The sequence below is a fragment of the Sturnira hondurensis genome, unplaced genomic scaffold, assembly GCF_014824575.4.
Source record: "Sturnira hondurensis isolate 20B ecotype Veracruz unplaced genomic scaffold, ASM1482457v3 Scaffold0021354, whole genome shotgun sequence".
NCBI lineage: Eukaryota > Metazoa > Chordata > Mammalia > Chiroptera > Phyllostomidae > Sturnira > Sturnira hondurensis.
This window is the reverse complement of record NW_028093985.1, coordinates 3,935,619-3,951,388: the sequence shown is the minus strand read 5'-3', so window position 1 is coordinate 3,951,388 and position 15,770 is coordinate 3,935,619. Positions and strand designations below refer to the sequence as shown.

General features: G+C 45.5%; 1 protein-coding gene across 2 annotated transcripts in view; it reads right to left on the bottom strand.

Moving 5' to 3' along the window:
- SV2C (synaptic vesicle glycoprotein 2C) overlaps positions 1 to 15,770 on the bottom strand; it is a 189,825-nt gene that overhangs the window by 8,189 nt on the left and 165,866 nt on the right. For both annotated transcript variants that reach the window (XR_005064491.1, XM_037032193.1), the window contains exons 8-12: positions 15,322 to 15,410; positions 12,684 to 12,848; positions 9,576 to 9,709; positions 8,021 to 8,224; positions 7,387 to 7,546 (exon numbers count right to left, since the gene is read on the bottom strand). Coding sequence is in view for 1 of the 2 variants with exons in the window: in XM_037032193.1 (XP_036888088.1) it covers positions 7,387 to 7,546; positions 8,021 to 8,224; positions 9,576 to 9,709; positions 12,684 to 12,848; positions 15,322 to 15,410 (752 nt within the window). In the remaining variant the exon portion in view is untranslated. The remainder of the gene's footprint in view (positions 1 to 7,386; positions 7,547 to 8,020; positions 8,225 to 9,575; positions 9,710 to 12,683; positions 12,849 to 15,321; positions 15,411 to 15,770) is intronic.

Genomic DNA, 15,770 nt, shown 5'->3' with positions numbered 1-15,770 from the left:
TGACTCCTGGAGGCTCTGAGGTCACGCCCCGTGCGAGCATTAGCCATCGTTTTCAGACTGGTGAAATATCTGCCCCATCAACTGGTGAAATTGTCAGGGAAAAAAAAACCATTTTAATGCTACGTTTGGAAAAGGACTGAAATGGCGAAGACCCAGACTGAGCTCATGGACTACCTGTTAAATGCTACAAGGTGAACATTCTCTTTTCTAGTCTAAACTTTTGGGAGGGAACTTCCCCTGGACGACTCTCCAATCACTGGAAGAAGTTTCTCAACATGGGGCATTTGGGAGAGTGTGAGTGATCCTCAAATCGGAAATGCATTGTGATCTGAAGACTCATATGGAAGTTGGCCATTTGAAACATGGAATAAATTTCATTTCTCTCACAGTAACAATACTACAAATGATGACTAGGCCCCTGGGTTAACCTAAAAAAGGTATTTTAACACTGACTCCATCTAGGCTGTTGAAATACAATACTGAGAACACCAGAAGCCTCTTGAATATTTATCTAAAAAGCAAATTTGCCCTTAATAGACTCCTAATTTACATAGTCTTCTCTGCACTTACTCCTTCACCCATCACTCATGAAGCATCTATTATGTGCTGAGAACTATACTAGGCACCAGGAACCCCCAAAAGAACAAGATGAAGTGCCCTGTGCACCAGACAGGTGCAACGAGGTCATGATAACAACCTACGAAGTACAGTGACACAGGTACCCGGGGGTATTACAGGAGACAGAGAGTGGGGAGTGATCTCAGGCTGGGGGGTGTGCAGGTGAGGGGGGTTCTTCTCAGAGGGGATGGGTGAGAAGAGAACTGGTTTGGGGGGGTAGGTGGAGCTCACCAGGTGCAGGATGGACTGTGGGTAGAGGTGGTATTTTCTGCCTCTCAAAATATCCTCACATCATTCTAACTTATCTCTGTGGTACCCCACTCAGGTTGGCCTTAGACAACCCCTCCGGGGGCTTCTCAAGTGGGGCAGATGGCCTGCACCCCTTCAGTCCCCAAACAAGTCTCCCACTTCCTCATGAAGCTATTCTCAACTTAGGGGGACGGCAGCAATCTGGTGGAAGTAGGCGGCATGGACATGTATAAGCATGGCCTCACCTGGGGTGCTAACCTGGGTGCACAGTGTCACCCGTGGAACTTCTGAAACACGGTGATATGGCAATACCAATGCTCAAGGCCATGTCCACAGAGATTCTCATGGTACTGCTCCAGCGGGGCCCCAAGCACTGTAAGTTTGGAGGCCACTGTGATTTTAAGGTGTATCCAGAGCTGAGAACCCTGCAGTCTCTCAGAGACACCTGTGTTTTGATTTGGATTTACTGCTACATACCACAGGAAATTATGTAAGCAAAACATCCACTCCACTGCTTCAACAAATGGTTTGTATTCCTGAATCCCCTTATGTCTGCTTCCAATCATATCCATATTTTTATATATCACAGAATTCATAGAAATGTGCTTTCTGCCTTTCCCCACCAGTAACATAACTGTTTGTCCCATGTCGTTGATGTTTTCTGTGATTTGCATATAATCATATTTCTGTAACCACGCTGTTGGATAGTTAGCTCTCCAGATCTGGGGGAACACAAACGAAGGCCCAGTGAACGCCTTCACACCTAAGACCTCCTTTGTTTGGCTGTGCTTGTTTGGGCGGCTCCCGCGCCGGGGCGCAGCTGGGGAGAATGTCTGTGAGGCGGCCACAGCAGAGGAACCCCGTGCACAGGCCTTACCAGCCTCTCTCCAGCTCCCTCTCTGCTCCTGCGCTTGAACCTCCTCTCTTGGGTACTCAGCTTTCACAGCTCTTCGGCATCAGAGGCAATGTTGCCTGGCATCAGAGGCAATGTTGCCTACCGGAATCTTCCCTTGCCTTCCAATTCTGACTCAGCCGCTGTAGGTTGGACGGGCAGCCATGGAGGCGGGCCCTGCTGGGCGAGGCCCCGCCCCTGCTCCCCTTAGGTGCCAGTGGCAGGCCTGCTGGTCTGGAGCCAGTCTTAGTGAGGTCCCGGCCACATCTCTGGGATGGGACTGTGTAGTCTTCACATCCACTCAGCACCCCCCTTTCGGGACTGGCACAGGGGTGTGAAATGAATGAAGGGACTTCTTGATAACTTTAAAATAGGTTGGAAGTAGACTTTTGTAATGGACATTTCACTGGGCATTAGTTGGGCCATATTTGTTCATTGTTGCCAGACTAACATCTTGCTTTTTCAGAGGGGAAAAAAGTATCTAATTTTACATTCTTAAGTCAGGAAAGGCTGCATTGCTTTCTGGTCTTCAAAGAAAGGGAAAGTTTGTCTCATCCAAGTAAGCAGTGGCTGTGTGGCATGTGTGAGGTCTGTGTGCATCTCCTTAGCCTGGGAAGATGGCACCCCACACCCCTGCAAGCGGCGCTCTCCTCACTCACCCCACAGCCGGGAGGAGCCCCTGGGCCCAAAGCTGCCCTCCATCTCCTCCCATGCCCACTGCCATCCCTGGGCCTTCCTGGTGCTTATTCCTGTTGAAATGCAAATATCCATGGACAGGTGATAAGGAAAGCCTTTGTGCCTTATCATTTATCTGGTAAACTTAGCTAGGAAGTGAGGGCCTGGGCCAAGGTAAGTAATGATGGAATGAAAGGGAGCTTTGGGAGACAACTTGAAGTTCACCTAAGGCCAAGAGGTTCACCAACGTGGCTGCATGTCCCAAATGCCAGGTATGCTTCCTAGAAACAGGTTCCTGGGCTTTTACCCCAGACCCCCTGGGAGGGGTTAGACTTGTCTGTTTTGGAAGTGGCACCACAGAGTCCCACATCTGTGCTCCAGGCGACACGATCCAGGCAAGTTCCTGGCTTCGTTTCCCTCACCTGAAAATGGAGTAAAACGACCTACTCTTGTAGGGTCAGAGCAAGGATTACATGAGGTTAAATGAGGTCATCTAAACAGGCAGCTCAGTGCCTGACTTGCCCTCAGTTTCTCAGGTGAGAAGACCAAGCCCCAGAGAGGTGCCATGTGACTGCAGAGTCTGAGATGAGTGGGGGGATGGTGGCGGCGTTCACAGGGAAAGGTCCTGCCGCTCGGAACAATGTGTGTTTGGTCTCATCCCCAGTTCTTGTCCCAGAGCTCCTAAAAACCATCAGAAGTGACAGAGTCTTTTGTTATTCATCAGGAGCCCCCTCTGACCACACCCATGTTCAGTTTGCCCTAATGAGGTGACTTAGGGTGTCGCCCCAGAGGTTCATGATGGGGCAGATCACCAGAGAGACAGAGACTGGAACTTTCAGTGGCCTCTGTGGCTTTCGCCCACTGATCTCTGGGGGCTGGGAGCGGGGGCAGGGCGCAGGGTGGAAGCTATACAAAACTCTTGAACAGCGAGAGCTGATGAACTTCCAGGGCGATGGCTCCAAGAAGGTGCTAGGGGAGCGGCACAGCGGGGACAGGGTGGGGGGGGGTGGTCCGTGCCCCTCCTTTCATACCTTCTCCATGCATCTCCCCCCATCTGTCTGGCCCTGAGCAACAGACTTTTAAAATAAACCAGTAAACATAAAGAAATATTTTCCTGTGTTCTGTGAGCCATTCTAGCAAAGTATTGAACCTGAGGAGGGGGTCATGGGAACTCTGATTTATAGCCAGTCAGTCAGAAGTACAGGCGATAGTCTGACATTTATTGGGGTCTCAAGGTGGGGGGCAGTTTTGCAGGACTGGGTCCTTAACCTGTGGGGTCTGACACTGTCTCTAGGTAGCAGGGTCAGAACTGAGTTAAATTTGTAAGACACCCAGTGGGTCTAGAAGTGAAGTATGGAGGGTAAAGGAGGAAAAGGAGAGCTGACTGGGTTTGCAGTCCTTGTTTTAGTTCATTGTTTTAGGCACAGAAAAGTAATGCTCAATAAGTACATACAACTTTAATTTCAAATTTACTGCCTTTTTTGAAGTGATTTAGGGCAGTTTACAAAAGACACAAAATTAATAACTGGAATCAGAAGGGGAAAGCAGGGATGAGGAGGAGCAAAGCGAGTATCTGGACCGCGCAGACTCAGTGGAGACATGGGCTCTCCACCCGCTGACTGCACAACAGGGAAGGAAACACGAAGAACTGCCCGGTCTTTATCACAGTGCAGAATAAGCAGACATACGGAGCCACTTTAGAATGGAGTGGATGCCGCCATCCAGACGACCTGCCATACAGCTCTTACTCCTCCACCCCTGAATTGCCAACACAGGGAAGAGTCACCTTTGGACCGGGCCTAGAGCAACACCGTCCCAAAGACACGTTGGCAAAGGCAAGGAGGACGAGGACCTCCTGACGACCAGAGTAAGGGCCATCGGATTGAATTAGAAAACATTGCTTAGAATTAGCTGCACTCCATTAGCTTATCAGTATCGATAGAGATACTTTTTCCTGTTGAGATGCCTAACAGCTGCCTTCCCGCTGTCCCCTGATGGAGCACTACTTGGGTTCCTGCCTGAATCAGTGCTCACAGGTAGCTGTTCCTTTTGACCTCAAATAAACGCTGTTTCCTCTCACTTTGGCCATTTATGTTTAGGTTAACAATACAAAGCGAAGAGGCAGAGCAGCTTCTCTGAGGGGGTTCTAGAAGCCCCTGTATAACAGGGAGTGGGGAGGGGTGGACTCTGCGAAAAGGACAAGTGGGTTGTCATGGGCAATGTCCTGTCCTCATTGGTGTTTTCACAGAAAATGCAAATGTGACCCCTAGTGAAATTCAAAGGTGTAACATTAAAGGCAAAATCTGTAGCATGGTTGACAAATGTGGCTTTCAAATGTTACAACTGTTGTAGCACCTAGACTGGACCTTAAAACTGTGTTTCCCAAATGTAATCGTTCAGACCTGGCCCTTGTGAGGAGTTGGCTGTTAAATGGCTCAGGGGGCTGCTTTTTAGCTTGGGCCCCAGATTCAGAGTGTCCTCTTCTGGTCACTAGGGGCCAACTCTAGAAACTGGGCAAGGAGCTAGCAGTTCTGTTAGGAAAAACTACAGCCTCTACCAGAATTTTTGTCAAGACATCTATCTCCACACAGAGACTAGAAGGGATTCACACACAAAGGCACTGGGGTTTTTCTCAACGGCAGAGCCAGAGGTCAGCACAGGGCTCCTGATGTGACCCGGAGCAACATGGCAGGGACAGAAGAGAAGGTTTTAGCCTGAAACAGAGTAGGTGGTACTAGCCAATTCACCAGGGCCTTTTAGCAAGGCTGCTCTGGGCCACAAGTTATCTCTAAATCATTGAGGGAAGTGAGGGCCAGCATGCTGTCTGGTGACAACCACTGAAGTACTGGAGAGTGACAGCCTGCAGCAGTGCAGCTGGTGAGAATGCTCCCCGCAGACCCCCCAGTCACTGCCGAGTCTCATGACAGGAATACCGTGACAGGCAGGTTTCCGGAACAAGCAGGCTCCTCTGAAGCTGACATTGTCACGCGTCTTCCCCTGCAGCAGCCTTGTCAGACCTTCCTCAGATGGCTGGTCTGGGGCATCTCCACCCAACCACCCAGCCTCGCTCCTCGCTGGGGCTCGGCAGACTCTCATTGCGGCCGGCCCAGGCTTCACCTCCCCCCCACTTTCTCTCGCACAGGCACTTCCCCTAATCAAATCTGCGCACGTTTAATCCCATCCTGACCTCTGTTTCTTGGAAGAACTGAACTCACAGAAATAGCAATTTCTGTTTTTATCTTAGTTGATGGTTAACCTTTCCGACAACAGCTGAAAATTGATATCCCAAGTGTGTCTGCACAGCCCGAGAAAACCCTCCCCCGCTTTCAAAGGCTGGACAATACTGACTCTATTCTCCATCGGTCAGGGGTTCCATGGAGACAAAGCACACAGAAAAATAGAAAAAGGCAAGGCCCTTTGTCTTCACTCATGTCAAATGGCAAAACAGGACTTCTCTTAACCATCCAGCTGCTGAAGCTCTATCCCCAAATCCCTTCTGGCCCTTTCTTTGATACGAGGTGCAAAGTCTTTGTGTCTCCATTTTGGGGCAAGATGCACTATTTTCTTCTACTAGCAACCTCTTTTAATAACTGGAAACATGATGGGCTTGTCATCCAATAGATCAGGAAGGTCAGGAAGATAGATCTCTGTGCTTGCTTAATGCAGAGTGGATGCAGACACTTGCAAACGTAAGGAAGGAGCCTCTCAGGACTGGTTAGTGGCTCAGAGTGTGGGCCAGGACAGGCTGTTAGATTCTACTCCTCACTGCCTTGTACGGCTTCTCACACCATTAGTCAGCAAACTAAGGCATGGACACAATTACATTCCTTCGCTGGTTTCATTGTGAGACAGGATAGTAAGAAGCCAGGAGAATTCCTTGGCAAATAGAATGGGGAACTGAGACAGACGGCTGATTCAAACTGGCCTCATCCAGCACCCTGACTCACCCGCCTGCTTCTCCCTTGCGCGTCCGCTCCCCTACAGCATTAAGCCCTCAGGACAATGAGGTTCTGACCTGCATCAGATCACCTTAGAAACAAAGCCTGGGGTCTGCTGACCACAGAGACAGAGGTTTGGTCAAACTAGAGATAACATGTAGGCCTCGGTTGTGTTGCAGCTCCTGGCCCAGAAAACAGCAAGACCAGATGAAGCAATGCCAGGGCTGACGTTAGGGCCCGCTGCACTGACTAACGACCCCCTGTCCCCGTGCCAGACCGTCAGTGGAGGCCAGGACCCTGATGGAAGCACCTGGGAAGCATATGAATATTGTCCTAAGATCCTTCCCCGAGGCCTCCTCTACGATTCCTGCCTTTAGAAAACAGATGAAAAACCTGAAGACAAGGACTCAGCGTGACACAGGCTCTCTCCCTCCCTCTGGAGCACACCTGTGTCTCCCCTCTTCTTTCCCGAGGCAGGTATCTTCGCCTCCTTCCTCCTATGGTCCTTCTTTTGCCTCAGTAACCTGCTTCCTGAGTCCACACAGCCCGGCTGGCTCACTTTTTCTGCCTCCGTGACTTTCTTTCCGAAGGACCAATGTACTTAGGTCCAGGCTCAACCCTCCCCCACATTTCCAAGGTAGTTCCACCTGGGCCCACTCCCGTTGCTAGGGTCTTGCCTCTTCTATGTTGAGCTCTTCCTTTGTTTCACCGTGTCCAGCATTAATAAATGTACTCTCAAAATCGCTTGGACTTGTGTTGTAGAATCCTTCCTGCACGAAGTCAAGCACGGAGAGCCCACATCCCCGGTAATAACTGTCCTATTAAACCCTGCCAACAGCTACATTCCCCGACAATTCCCCTTTCAACTGTACAAGTGCAGCCTACAACTTCACATGCCAGATATTTTTGGATTTTTACTTTCTTGGAAACACGGCGATTTGGTTTATTTTCCGCGACTTTTCTGTGGTCCTGTGGGGCTCAGAGCGCCTCTTCCTAGAGGCCCATTTGACATACCTGCGGTCCGTGGGGTACAGCTCCACAGTGACCACGTCGAGAGAGTTCCAGGCCGAGATGGTCAAGCCATTGTACAGACACAGCATTCCAATCATCATGGACTCGCTGGTGCCGAACCAAAGGAAGAAACAGCTGATCCCCGAAAGCACCATAGAGCCACCTGCCGACAAAGCAGACGAAGGGCTGGATTATTTCCTGTCATCTTGGCTGAGCAAAGACCCCGGGGTCTGCAGGGTGTCCCAGCAACACAGACCCCAAGGGGAGGCTGCAGTCTGGGCTTGACAAAGCTCAGGTACGGGTATGCGCACCTGTATCAAGGGTTTGCCTCCCTAACTGCCTTCAGAACACAGCAAGCATGAAGTGTACATCATTAATTACTCAGCCACTTAAGTGGGAAAATATACATTAGTTGCACATAATTAGTTTTCCAGTCTGTAAACTCATGGAGGCTGCTCAAATGAAATGTAATTAGACGTAATTTTCACTAAAATATGTAGTCTTAATGAAAGGTCTTAAGGGATCTCTCTCATCTTGGTGGGATGCAAATCCCTAAGGAGGCAGGAGCTACAGTGGGAGATGGGCCCCCCTGAGTGGAGGGGTAGTGCTTTCATTTCACAGGGAACCCAGCACGTACCCAGCATCGTTAAGCGCCCAATTCTGTCCATCAGGAGAGCGGACACGATGTTCCCTGGTAACACCGCCAGTGTTCCCAGGAAGTTGACAAAATAAATCCAGTAGGCACTATAGTCATCATCAAAGGTGATCTGGCATCCCGTTTTATTGTGAAAAAATGAGCAGTTCTGAAATTCACTGTCAATGAATTTGTATTGCTCAAAATCTGTGAACATAAAGAAAGATAATTCATCAAGCTCTTAATGGTTGTACACCAGTATTAGAAAGCCTATGAACTTCAGAAAAGAATCATGATACTGGGAATTTCTGGAGGGCCAAGGCCTGGATGGTTTGACTTTTGGTGTCTTTGCTGCACCCAAGCACAAGGTTTAGGATGTTACATTACGAAGTATGGTTGGCCCTCTGTCTGCATGGAGCCCACATCTGTGGATTGAAAAACTAGATATATTACGTCGTTGCGGACGTGTACTACATAGTCAGGCCCAGGATGGATGAATCTGCACTAGACATGTACAGATATTTTTTCTTATTTTCCTTAACAATTTAGTATGACAACTATTTACATAGTACTTACATCATGTTAGATATTATAAGTGATCTAGAGATGATTAAAGTGTATGGGAGGATGTGTGTAGGTTATGCAAATACTACACTATTTTGCATAAGGGGCTTGAGCATTCATGGAGATTGGTATCTGTGGGCATCCGGAAACCAGTGCCCCTGACACTGAGGCATGACCACCGCTGAATGAACAACTATGTTGAAAAGAGGAATAAATCAAGCTAAAGAATCCAGTTATCTTTGGATTTCTTTTGATTGACCATTGCTAATTTTAGTGTTTGTTTGCTGGTTTGTCCTAATTATGTTACATAAGGACTATCATTACAGTACTAATGGCTTCCATACAACAATTACAGAAACAATTTGTTTCAAAATATGCATACATCAGCCATATGTTCACCATCTCTGCTGACTGTAGTTCAGGCATGCTGACTTAAGCAAACACCAGGTTTAGAAATAAAGATCATCAAAACAAATAAACTACAGGTTAATTCTTTGCTTTAAAAATTACTTACCAGAGGTGAGGGGATTAAGAAGTACAAAGAGGTAGTTACAGAATAGCCATGGGGATGTAAAGTACAGAATAGGAAATGGAGTAGCTAAAGAACTTACACACATGACCCATGGACATGAACAATGGTGTGGGGATTGCCTGAGGGAGAGGGGGGTGCTGGGTAGAGGGGGGCAAAGGGGGAAAAACTCAAGACAACTATAATAGCATAATCAATAAAATATCATTAAAAAAATTATTCACCAAACCATTTATTTTTCAACTTTGAACTTCAGCAAGCCCCATTTGCATTGAACCTGACAAAAACAAACAATATGCATCCAACTTTGCATATTGATCCAACCTGATTTAGGGAATTCATTAATTTATACTTCAATCTTCATTTCCCCATAAGCCCCTGCTCACACTGTCACATGGGTGTCACATCTGTGCAAAGCACCAGGCCCTCTGAAAAGGCCTCCACAGGGCTAAGCAGCACACATACCTGTGTGGTCGAAAACAGTATCAATAAATGTGCAGTTCTTGAAGTAGGTGTTGACTGAAGTCACATCCTCAAAGGTGCAGGCCTTAAAAACCGAATCCTTAAAAGTTACAGATTTGAACTTGACCCCCAGGAATCTGCTCAACACACAAAAGATTCACATCAATGATTGTCCATCAGGGTTCGGAGCAAAATCAAACAGGCTTAGACATGGGGTGCTCCTCTATGGCCTCTGGATTATAAAGGACGTTAGTTTCTGGGTTTTCTAAGCTCTTGGCTTTCCCTCCTTTTCTTCAGGTAGACTGTCCTTTGGCTATCCATTGCTCGCCAAGCTTATTTTCCATCAAAAAATGAGGTGGCATTCAAATAAACTTCACTTAGCTTTTTGCACTGTTGGGAAAAGGTTTTGGGGGTTTGCGACTGCAGGTAGAAAATTTGGAGATTACTTGTGGCTATTAATTCTTGATTTTTTATTTTTAAAGATTTTATTTATTTAGTTTTAGAGAGGGGAAGAGAGAGCGAAAGAGAGGGAGAGAAACATCAATGTGTGGTTGCCTCCTACACACTCCCCACTGCAGACCTGGCCTGCAACCCAGGCATGTGCCCCGACAGGGAATCAAGCCGGTGACCCTTTGGTTTGCAGGCCGGCATTCAGTCCACTGAGCAGTACTAGCCAGGGCTATTAATTCTTTATTTTTTAATCTTATCTTCTTGCTCCTTCCCATAAGTCTGCATTTGAAAATTCTCTGTGTGGAGTTAATGGCTCCAACTCTAGGATGTGCTCCCATACACACTTTCAATGGAAATCTGTTCCCTAAACTGAAAACCCGAGGTTTCTTCACTCTAGTGTAGGATTGCCCAGAAGGGAAAACATGAGGATTCTTCATTTACATAAGGAATGATTGTCTCAGGGGTCAGGAAACTCATAGGTCATACTCATTCCAAGAATACTCCCCAGAGCCCACAGGCGCTCCTTGCACCAAGTGGGATGACGAGAGCTCTGCTCACTTTTGGAAACATGAGGAATGATGAAACCTGCTCACCCACAGTTTTGGGTGCTGCAAGAGGGAACTCGAGGTAGTAAAAATGGTAAGTCATAATGATCCTAACAGCTTAGAAGAGTCTATGAGTCAGATCTGTCTGTGTTGATGAGGACCCCAGGAGACCTGGATAACTGCTCAACAACAGGTCTCGGTAATTTATTAGGAGACTCTGAGTGTACACTTAGTCACTGGGAGGAAAACACTGGTTCAGTGGAGAAAGAAGTTTTGATACCAAGTGTCATTCTTATCAGGGGCAGAAAGGGACTAACCCTCCTTGGCAAGTGAGATGGCTGACTTAAAAGCAGTTCACTAATTTCTGAGTAGTACTTTCGAAATCGTTCTCATGTTACGGATTGACTGTGCACTGTGGCCTAACAGACCAGCCCGCTTAAAAAGCGATCCTGTGTCAACCCTTTGCTCTAGTGGTCCAAAGAAAAACCATCTAAACTGTAAATTTATCTTATGAAGGAGGGCCTGCTTCTAAAGATTACTTATTTTTCTGAAATGGAACTGAATTTAGAAAAGGAAAACTGTTTTTTGAATGGATAATACATGCACAGAGTACACAAGGTACAAAATCAGAATATTGAAAAAGGAAAGAGTAAGTGTTTTTCCGACTTATCCTCAAGCCACCTGATTCTGTGCCCGCAGAGAACCACTGTTGTCGGCTTTCCGTGCACTCTTCCACGAGCCTTCTGCACAGAGAGAGCTGGCAGACGAGACACATGACTCTATGAATCGCTTTGTCTCTGGCAGTCTACCTGGGGCCTTAGTCCATATCAGAATATGCAGAGTTGCCATTATATGTCTTGAAACAGAAAGCTACTTTTAAAAAAAAGTTCTACCACCTTCTAAAATAAATGTATGTTTTATAAGGATATAAATGTATGTTTTAATACTATGAAAATTATTAATCACTATACTGCTAATATAAAATATTTCTTAGTCATAATTGAATATCCATCTTAAAATTTTAACAAGTATTAATAAAATGTTACTGTCAGACATGCAAACATATGTTACAAATTTCTAATGAAGTAACAGTATTTTAAAAAAATAAATGAAGTAAGTTTTCAACCTAGAATTACAGAGCACTTGACTCTAAGGACCTCGTGGAAACCAAGTGCTGATCTGAGGGAGGATTTTTGGTGGGAGGTGCAGGCGATTCTTCGATTCTTCACGCTGGGATGAGGATCAGGCCCCTCCCTGAACTGTCCATTCAAACAATTATGTCCTAGCTGATAATTCTCCTTTTCACTGTAAACCATAAACATCCCACAGAATTCTTTTTCATCTTTCCAAACTGGTTTTTGCTCCAGGGAACTGATTATTTTAGATTTTTACTTTTATCGCTTTTGAAATCGGGACAATTTCCTAAGAATGATGTAAATCTTCAGGAACTCACACCAGAGGTTATTTGCGCAGACAACAAATAAGGGACGTACACAGTGACCTTGTCACCCCTTGGCTGTGTTAAAGAATGAATCGGAATCCCCTTCCTGAGCCACTCTGTCTGTCTTCACCAAGAGGCATTCCAGATTCCATACTCAGAAATATCCTTTGCAAACTTATTCCTTAGTTTCAAAGCCCTTAACTGTGGAAATCATTTCTGTTCTCTAACTGAATCTCTTCCTGATAAAATTTAACCTCAATTTTTGAATCAGCACCACAGAGAAAAAGGAATTCTGAAAAGTAGTCCCCCCCTTTTTAGGAATAGAAGACAGGCAAAAAATTACACTTCAGTTTCTTCACTGAACCAAATAACCTTACACCCCATGTCACTTTCTCATATCTTTCATTCTTTTGTTCTGTAACTTATTTTCATTTCTCACCGGGGTTTCTCTAAATTTTTGTTTCATATCAGTTTCAGAAGTAGTTTTAAGTGAAATAACTGATCTCTTGTCTTAATGCCCATTTGGAAATATTCACATTCTGCCAGAAAATGACTAAACGTACAAAGTAAAAAAACAAAACCCCAAACTATGCACGTTTCAGTGCAGTGAAGGCTGGTTAAGAAGTAAGTTTCTGTGAGCAGGTAGCATGTTAAATTATTTCAAAATTTCTCGACCTGCCATTGTAGTATTCCATTCCAGCATGAATTTGATTTTCCATTGTAAAGTTGATACTGAAATTTGCATATTTCTCTCTTGGCACGTTTCTAATTAGTAATGCATATTCATCCGACTGCAGATGTTTGATGACATCGGGGAACCATACAGATAATCCATAGTACCTGCGGAGACAGAGGAACGTGAGTTGGTAAAGACGCCTGCACACCAGAGGCAGTGAACGCCGCCCTGACGCGCTCAGAGACCTGATGGTTCCCGAGAAGTGTTCCCTCTGATGACTGGCCCGCTAAAGCACTACAATTCATCACGCAGTGATCTGCATGGCTCTCTCCCCATGATTAAGACCGCAAAAAAAAACAAGCTAGACATATGGCCTGGGGTTTCCTGGAGAACCCCAGGAATATCATTCCTGAAGCCTTACTTTGGGGGGGGGGCATGCATAGAATCCCACTCTGTACCCATATGTGGCACTCGGGTCCTGATGTTTCCTCATTGCCCCGGGCTGCACCAAAGAGCCCCATTTCCCAGTCTGGTAATACAGACTCTTGGTATCCAACAACCATGAGGGCCCTTAAGTGATGATCCCTTTTATGAATGGAGAATCTTTCTTTGTTTCTACCCTACTCTTCTACTTCTGGCCAAGGGGTAGGGCCCCATTTCTCAAAGCAGTTCAAGGCTCACAAAAGGGCCATTTGGGCGATCATCTGAAAATCCAGGTTATTTCTGCTTTCTGTCTCTTGGACTCTAACATGTCATTCTAGCAGGGAACAGCTGAGTCACGCTGCTGTGCTGGTCAGCACGGCAGCCACTCCCCACACGTGGCTACTGAGCAGCTGATATGCGGCTAGTCCAAACTGAAGGGTGCTGTAAAAATAAAATATCACCAAGGCTAACAAAAAAGAATGTAAAATAAGTCATCAATCATTGTTATATGGACTATATGTTGAAATGGTAATATTTTAGATAAAATAAGTCAAGTAAAATATATTATTAAAATCAATTTCACCTGTTTCCTTTGACTTTTCTTCATGTGGCTGACAGAAAATTTAAAATGATGCATATGCCTCACATTATGTTTCTACCAGACAACAATGCTCTAAAATAGTGGTTCCCAGATTGGGGTTTCTGGACCAGCAGCATCAGCATTACCTGGGAACTTGTTAGAAACACAAACTCTCAGGCTCCATCCAGACCTGCTGAATCAGCAACGATGAGGGTGGAGTCCTCCAGGTGCTTATGCACTCCAGGTGATGTGCACTCAGTTTGAGAACAATTGTTCTAGTTTATCCTGTTGCAAGTCTACTGCTAGGTTAGAATCCTGGCCTCGCCTCCTACCAGCTGTGTGATCTCCAGCCAGTTATCTCAGCCTCACATACCACATCTCCAATACCAGACTGATGATAGCATCCACCCTCCGGGTGGTTGCTCAGATTAAATGGGATGCAAAGTAGCTAGCAGATAGAGAGTGCTCAAAAGACAGCATGTGTCATTTTATCATCACTGTCATCAAGATTCTAGAAATACCTCGGGCTCAGCAGTCCACATACTCCAACCCCTTCTCTTCACAGATCACAAATTAAAGTACTGTGAAGGCGTGGGTGGTGGCCACTGAATAAGAAATGACTCAGATATGCAACATCTATAGCATTAGTCTCTAGCCATATACATAGGACAAAAAACTTTAGCAACAGAAGCCACGAGGAAGCCCTGTAGTGTTCCATCCATGCTATTCCAGAATGTCCAAAATCAATGACGTGGAAGAGTTTCAGCCTAGTTTTCATTTACTCAGCAAACATTTACTGAATATCCACTAAATGCTACACACTGTCTGAGGTTTCAGGGATATCAGTAAGAAAATCATAAGTTGAAATGTGGGCAATAATATGATTAAGTAAAATAAACAAAAAATTTTTATCATATAACTTTTCACATCTTGAGAGTAGAGTGTTCATCTTACCACTCAGCCTAGTGTTTAGCACATAGTAGGCACTTCATTTCATCCTTCTCTTCCTTCATAGATTAATAGGTTTTCTAAAACTTGGGTGGGAGTTTATATATTCTAAATCAACCCTCTCCACTTAGAAATGAGGAACTAACACTCAGCAATGCCCCCAAGTCCCATGCAGAACAAGAGGCTAGGTCTCCTGACTACCACTTTCCTTGTTTGTCCCTTTATCTCGACTTGCAGCACTAGGAAAGATGGGTCCTATCTGATGACTTGCCTCTTGTCATTTGGGGATGTTAAGACATGGAACTTGCAGTATAGATGTGGGGCTTCACCAGCCACAAAGATCCTATTGACCTGAAAGTTGAATATATTATTCTTGCCTGTGGAAGAGCAAAGACCCGTGTGGCTGAGGCCAACCACAAGAGGAGAGGAGGGCAGAGAAGTCATAGGGGACAAATCATTCAGGGTTTTATCAGACTTTCCAAATACTATTGGTTTTGCTACTTCAGCTTTATGACAAGATAAGTAAAATTATTTGGTGATAACACCATAATTGTTAGCAAATCTAAGCTGAAAAAATTCTTTTCTAAAAGTTAGCTACGTCAAATAGTGTACAAAAGCAGCATGACTGGGAGTTACAGTGTGGAAATTTAAAGATTTCACTCACCAAAAATTCAAATATCACTTACCCAAAGGACAGGGTGAACCAAACAATTGTAAGCTTTATTGTATTTTCCTTGACAGGGTAGTTGAAACATCTCATAAAAGTCAACCAAATCTGTGAAATATTAGAGAGTTAGTTTACTTATGCAGTTATCCAGTCAACCTCACTCCCTCCAACAAATTATTTGAAAGTTGAGTTTTCTTTGCACTGGATTCATTTGAACCTAAAATGTCAAAGCTAAAGGCTACAGAAAACCAAATACTGGAATGTTCATTTATCAGCTTCCTGGAAGCCAAAGGGCAAAGTAACTCAAGGCTTCAGTGCATGCGTCACTGCCAAGAATCCTTGCCAAATACTTTCCCTTCCCAAAGACAAAAGTCTTAGTGACCCCGATGATCCCAAAGGATCCAATTACCTGGTCCTACTCTAGGAGTCAGGTGTCCTGGGCAGAAGGAATTGGTCCAGCCAACCCTG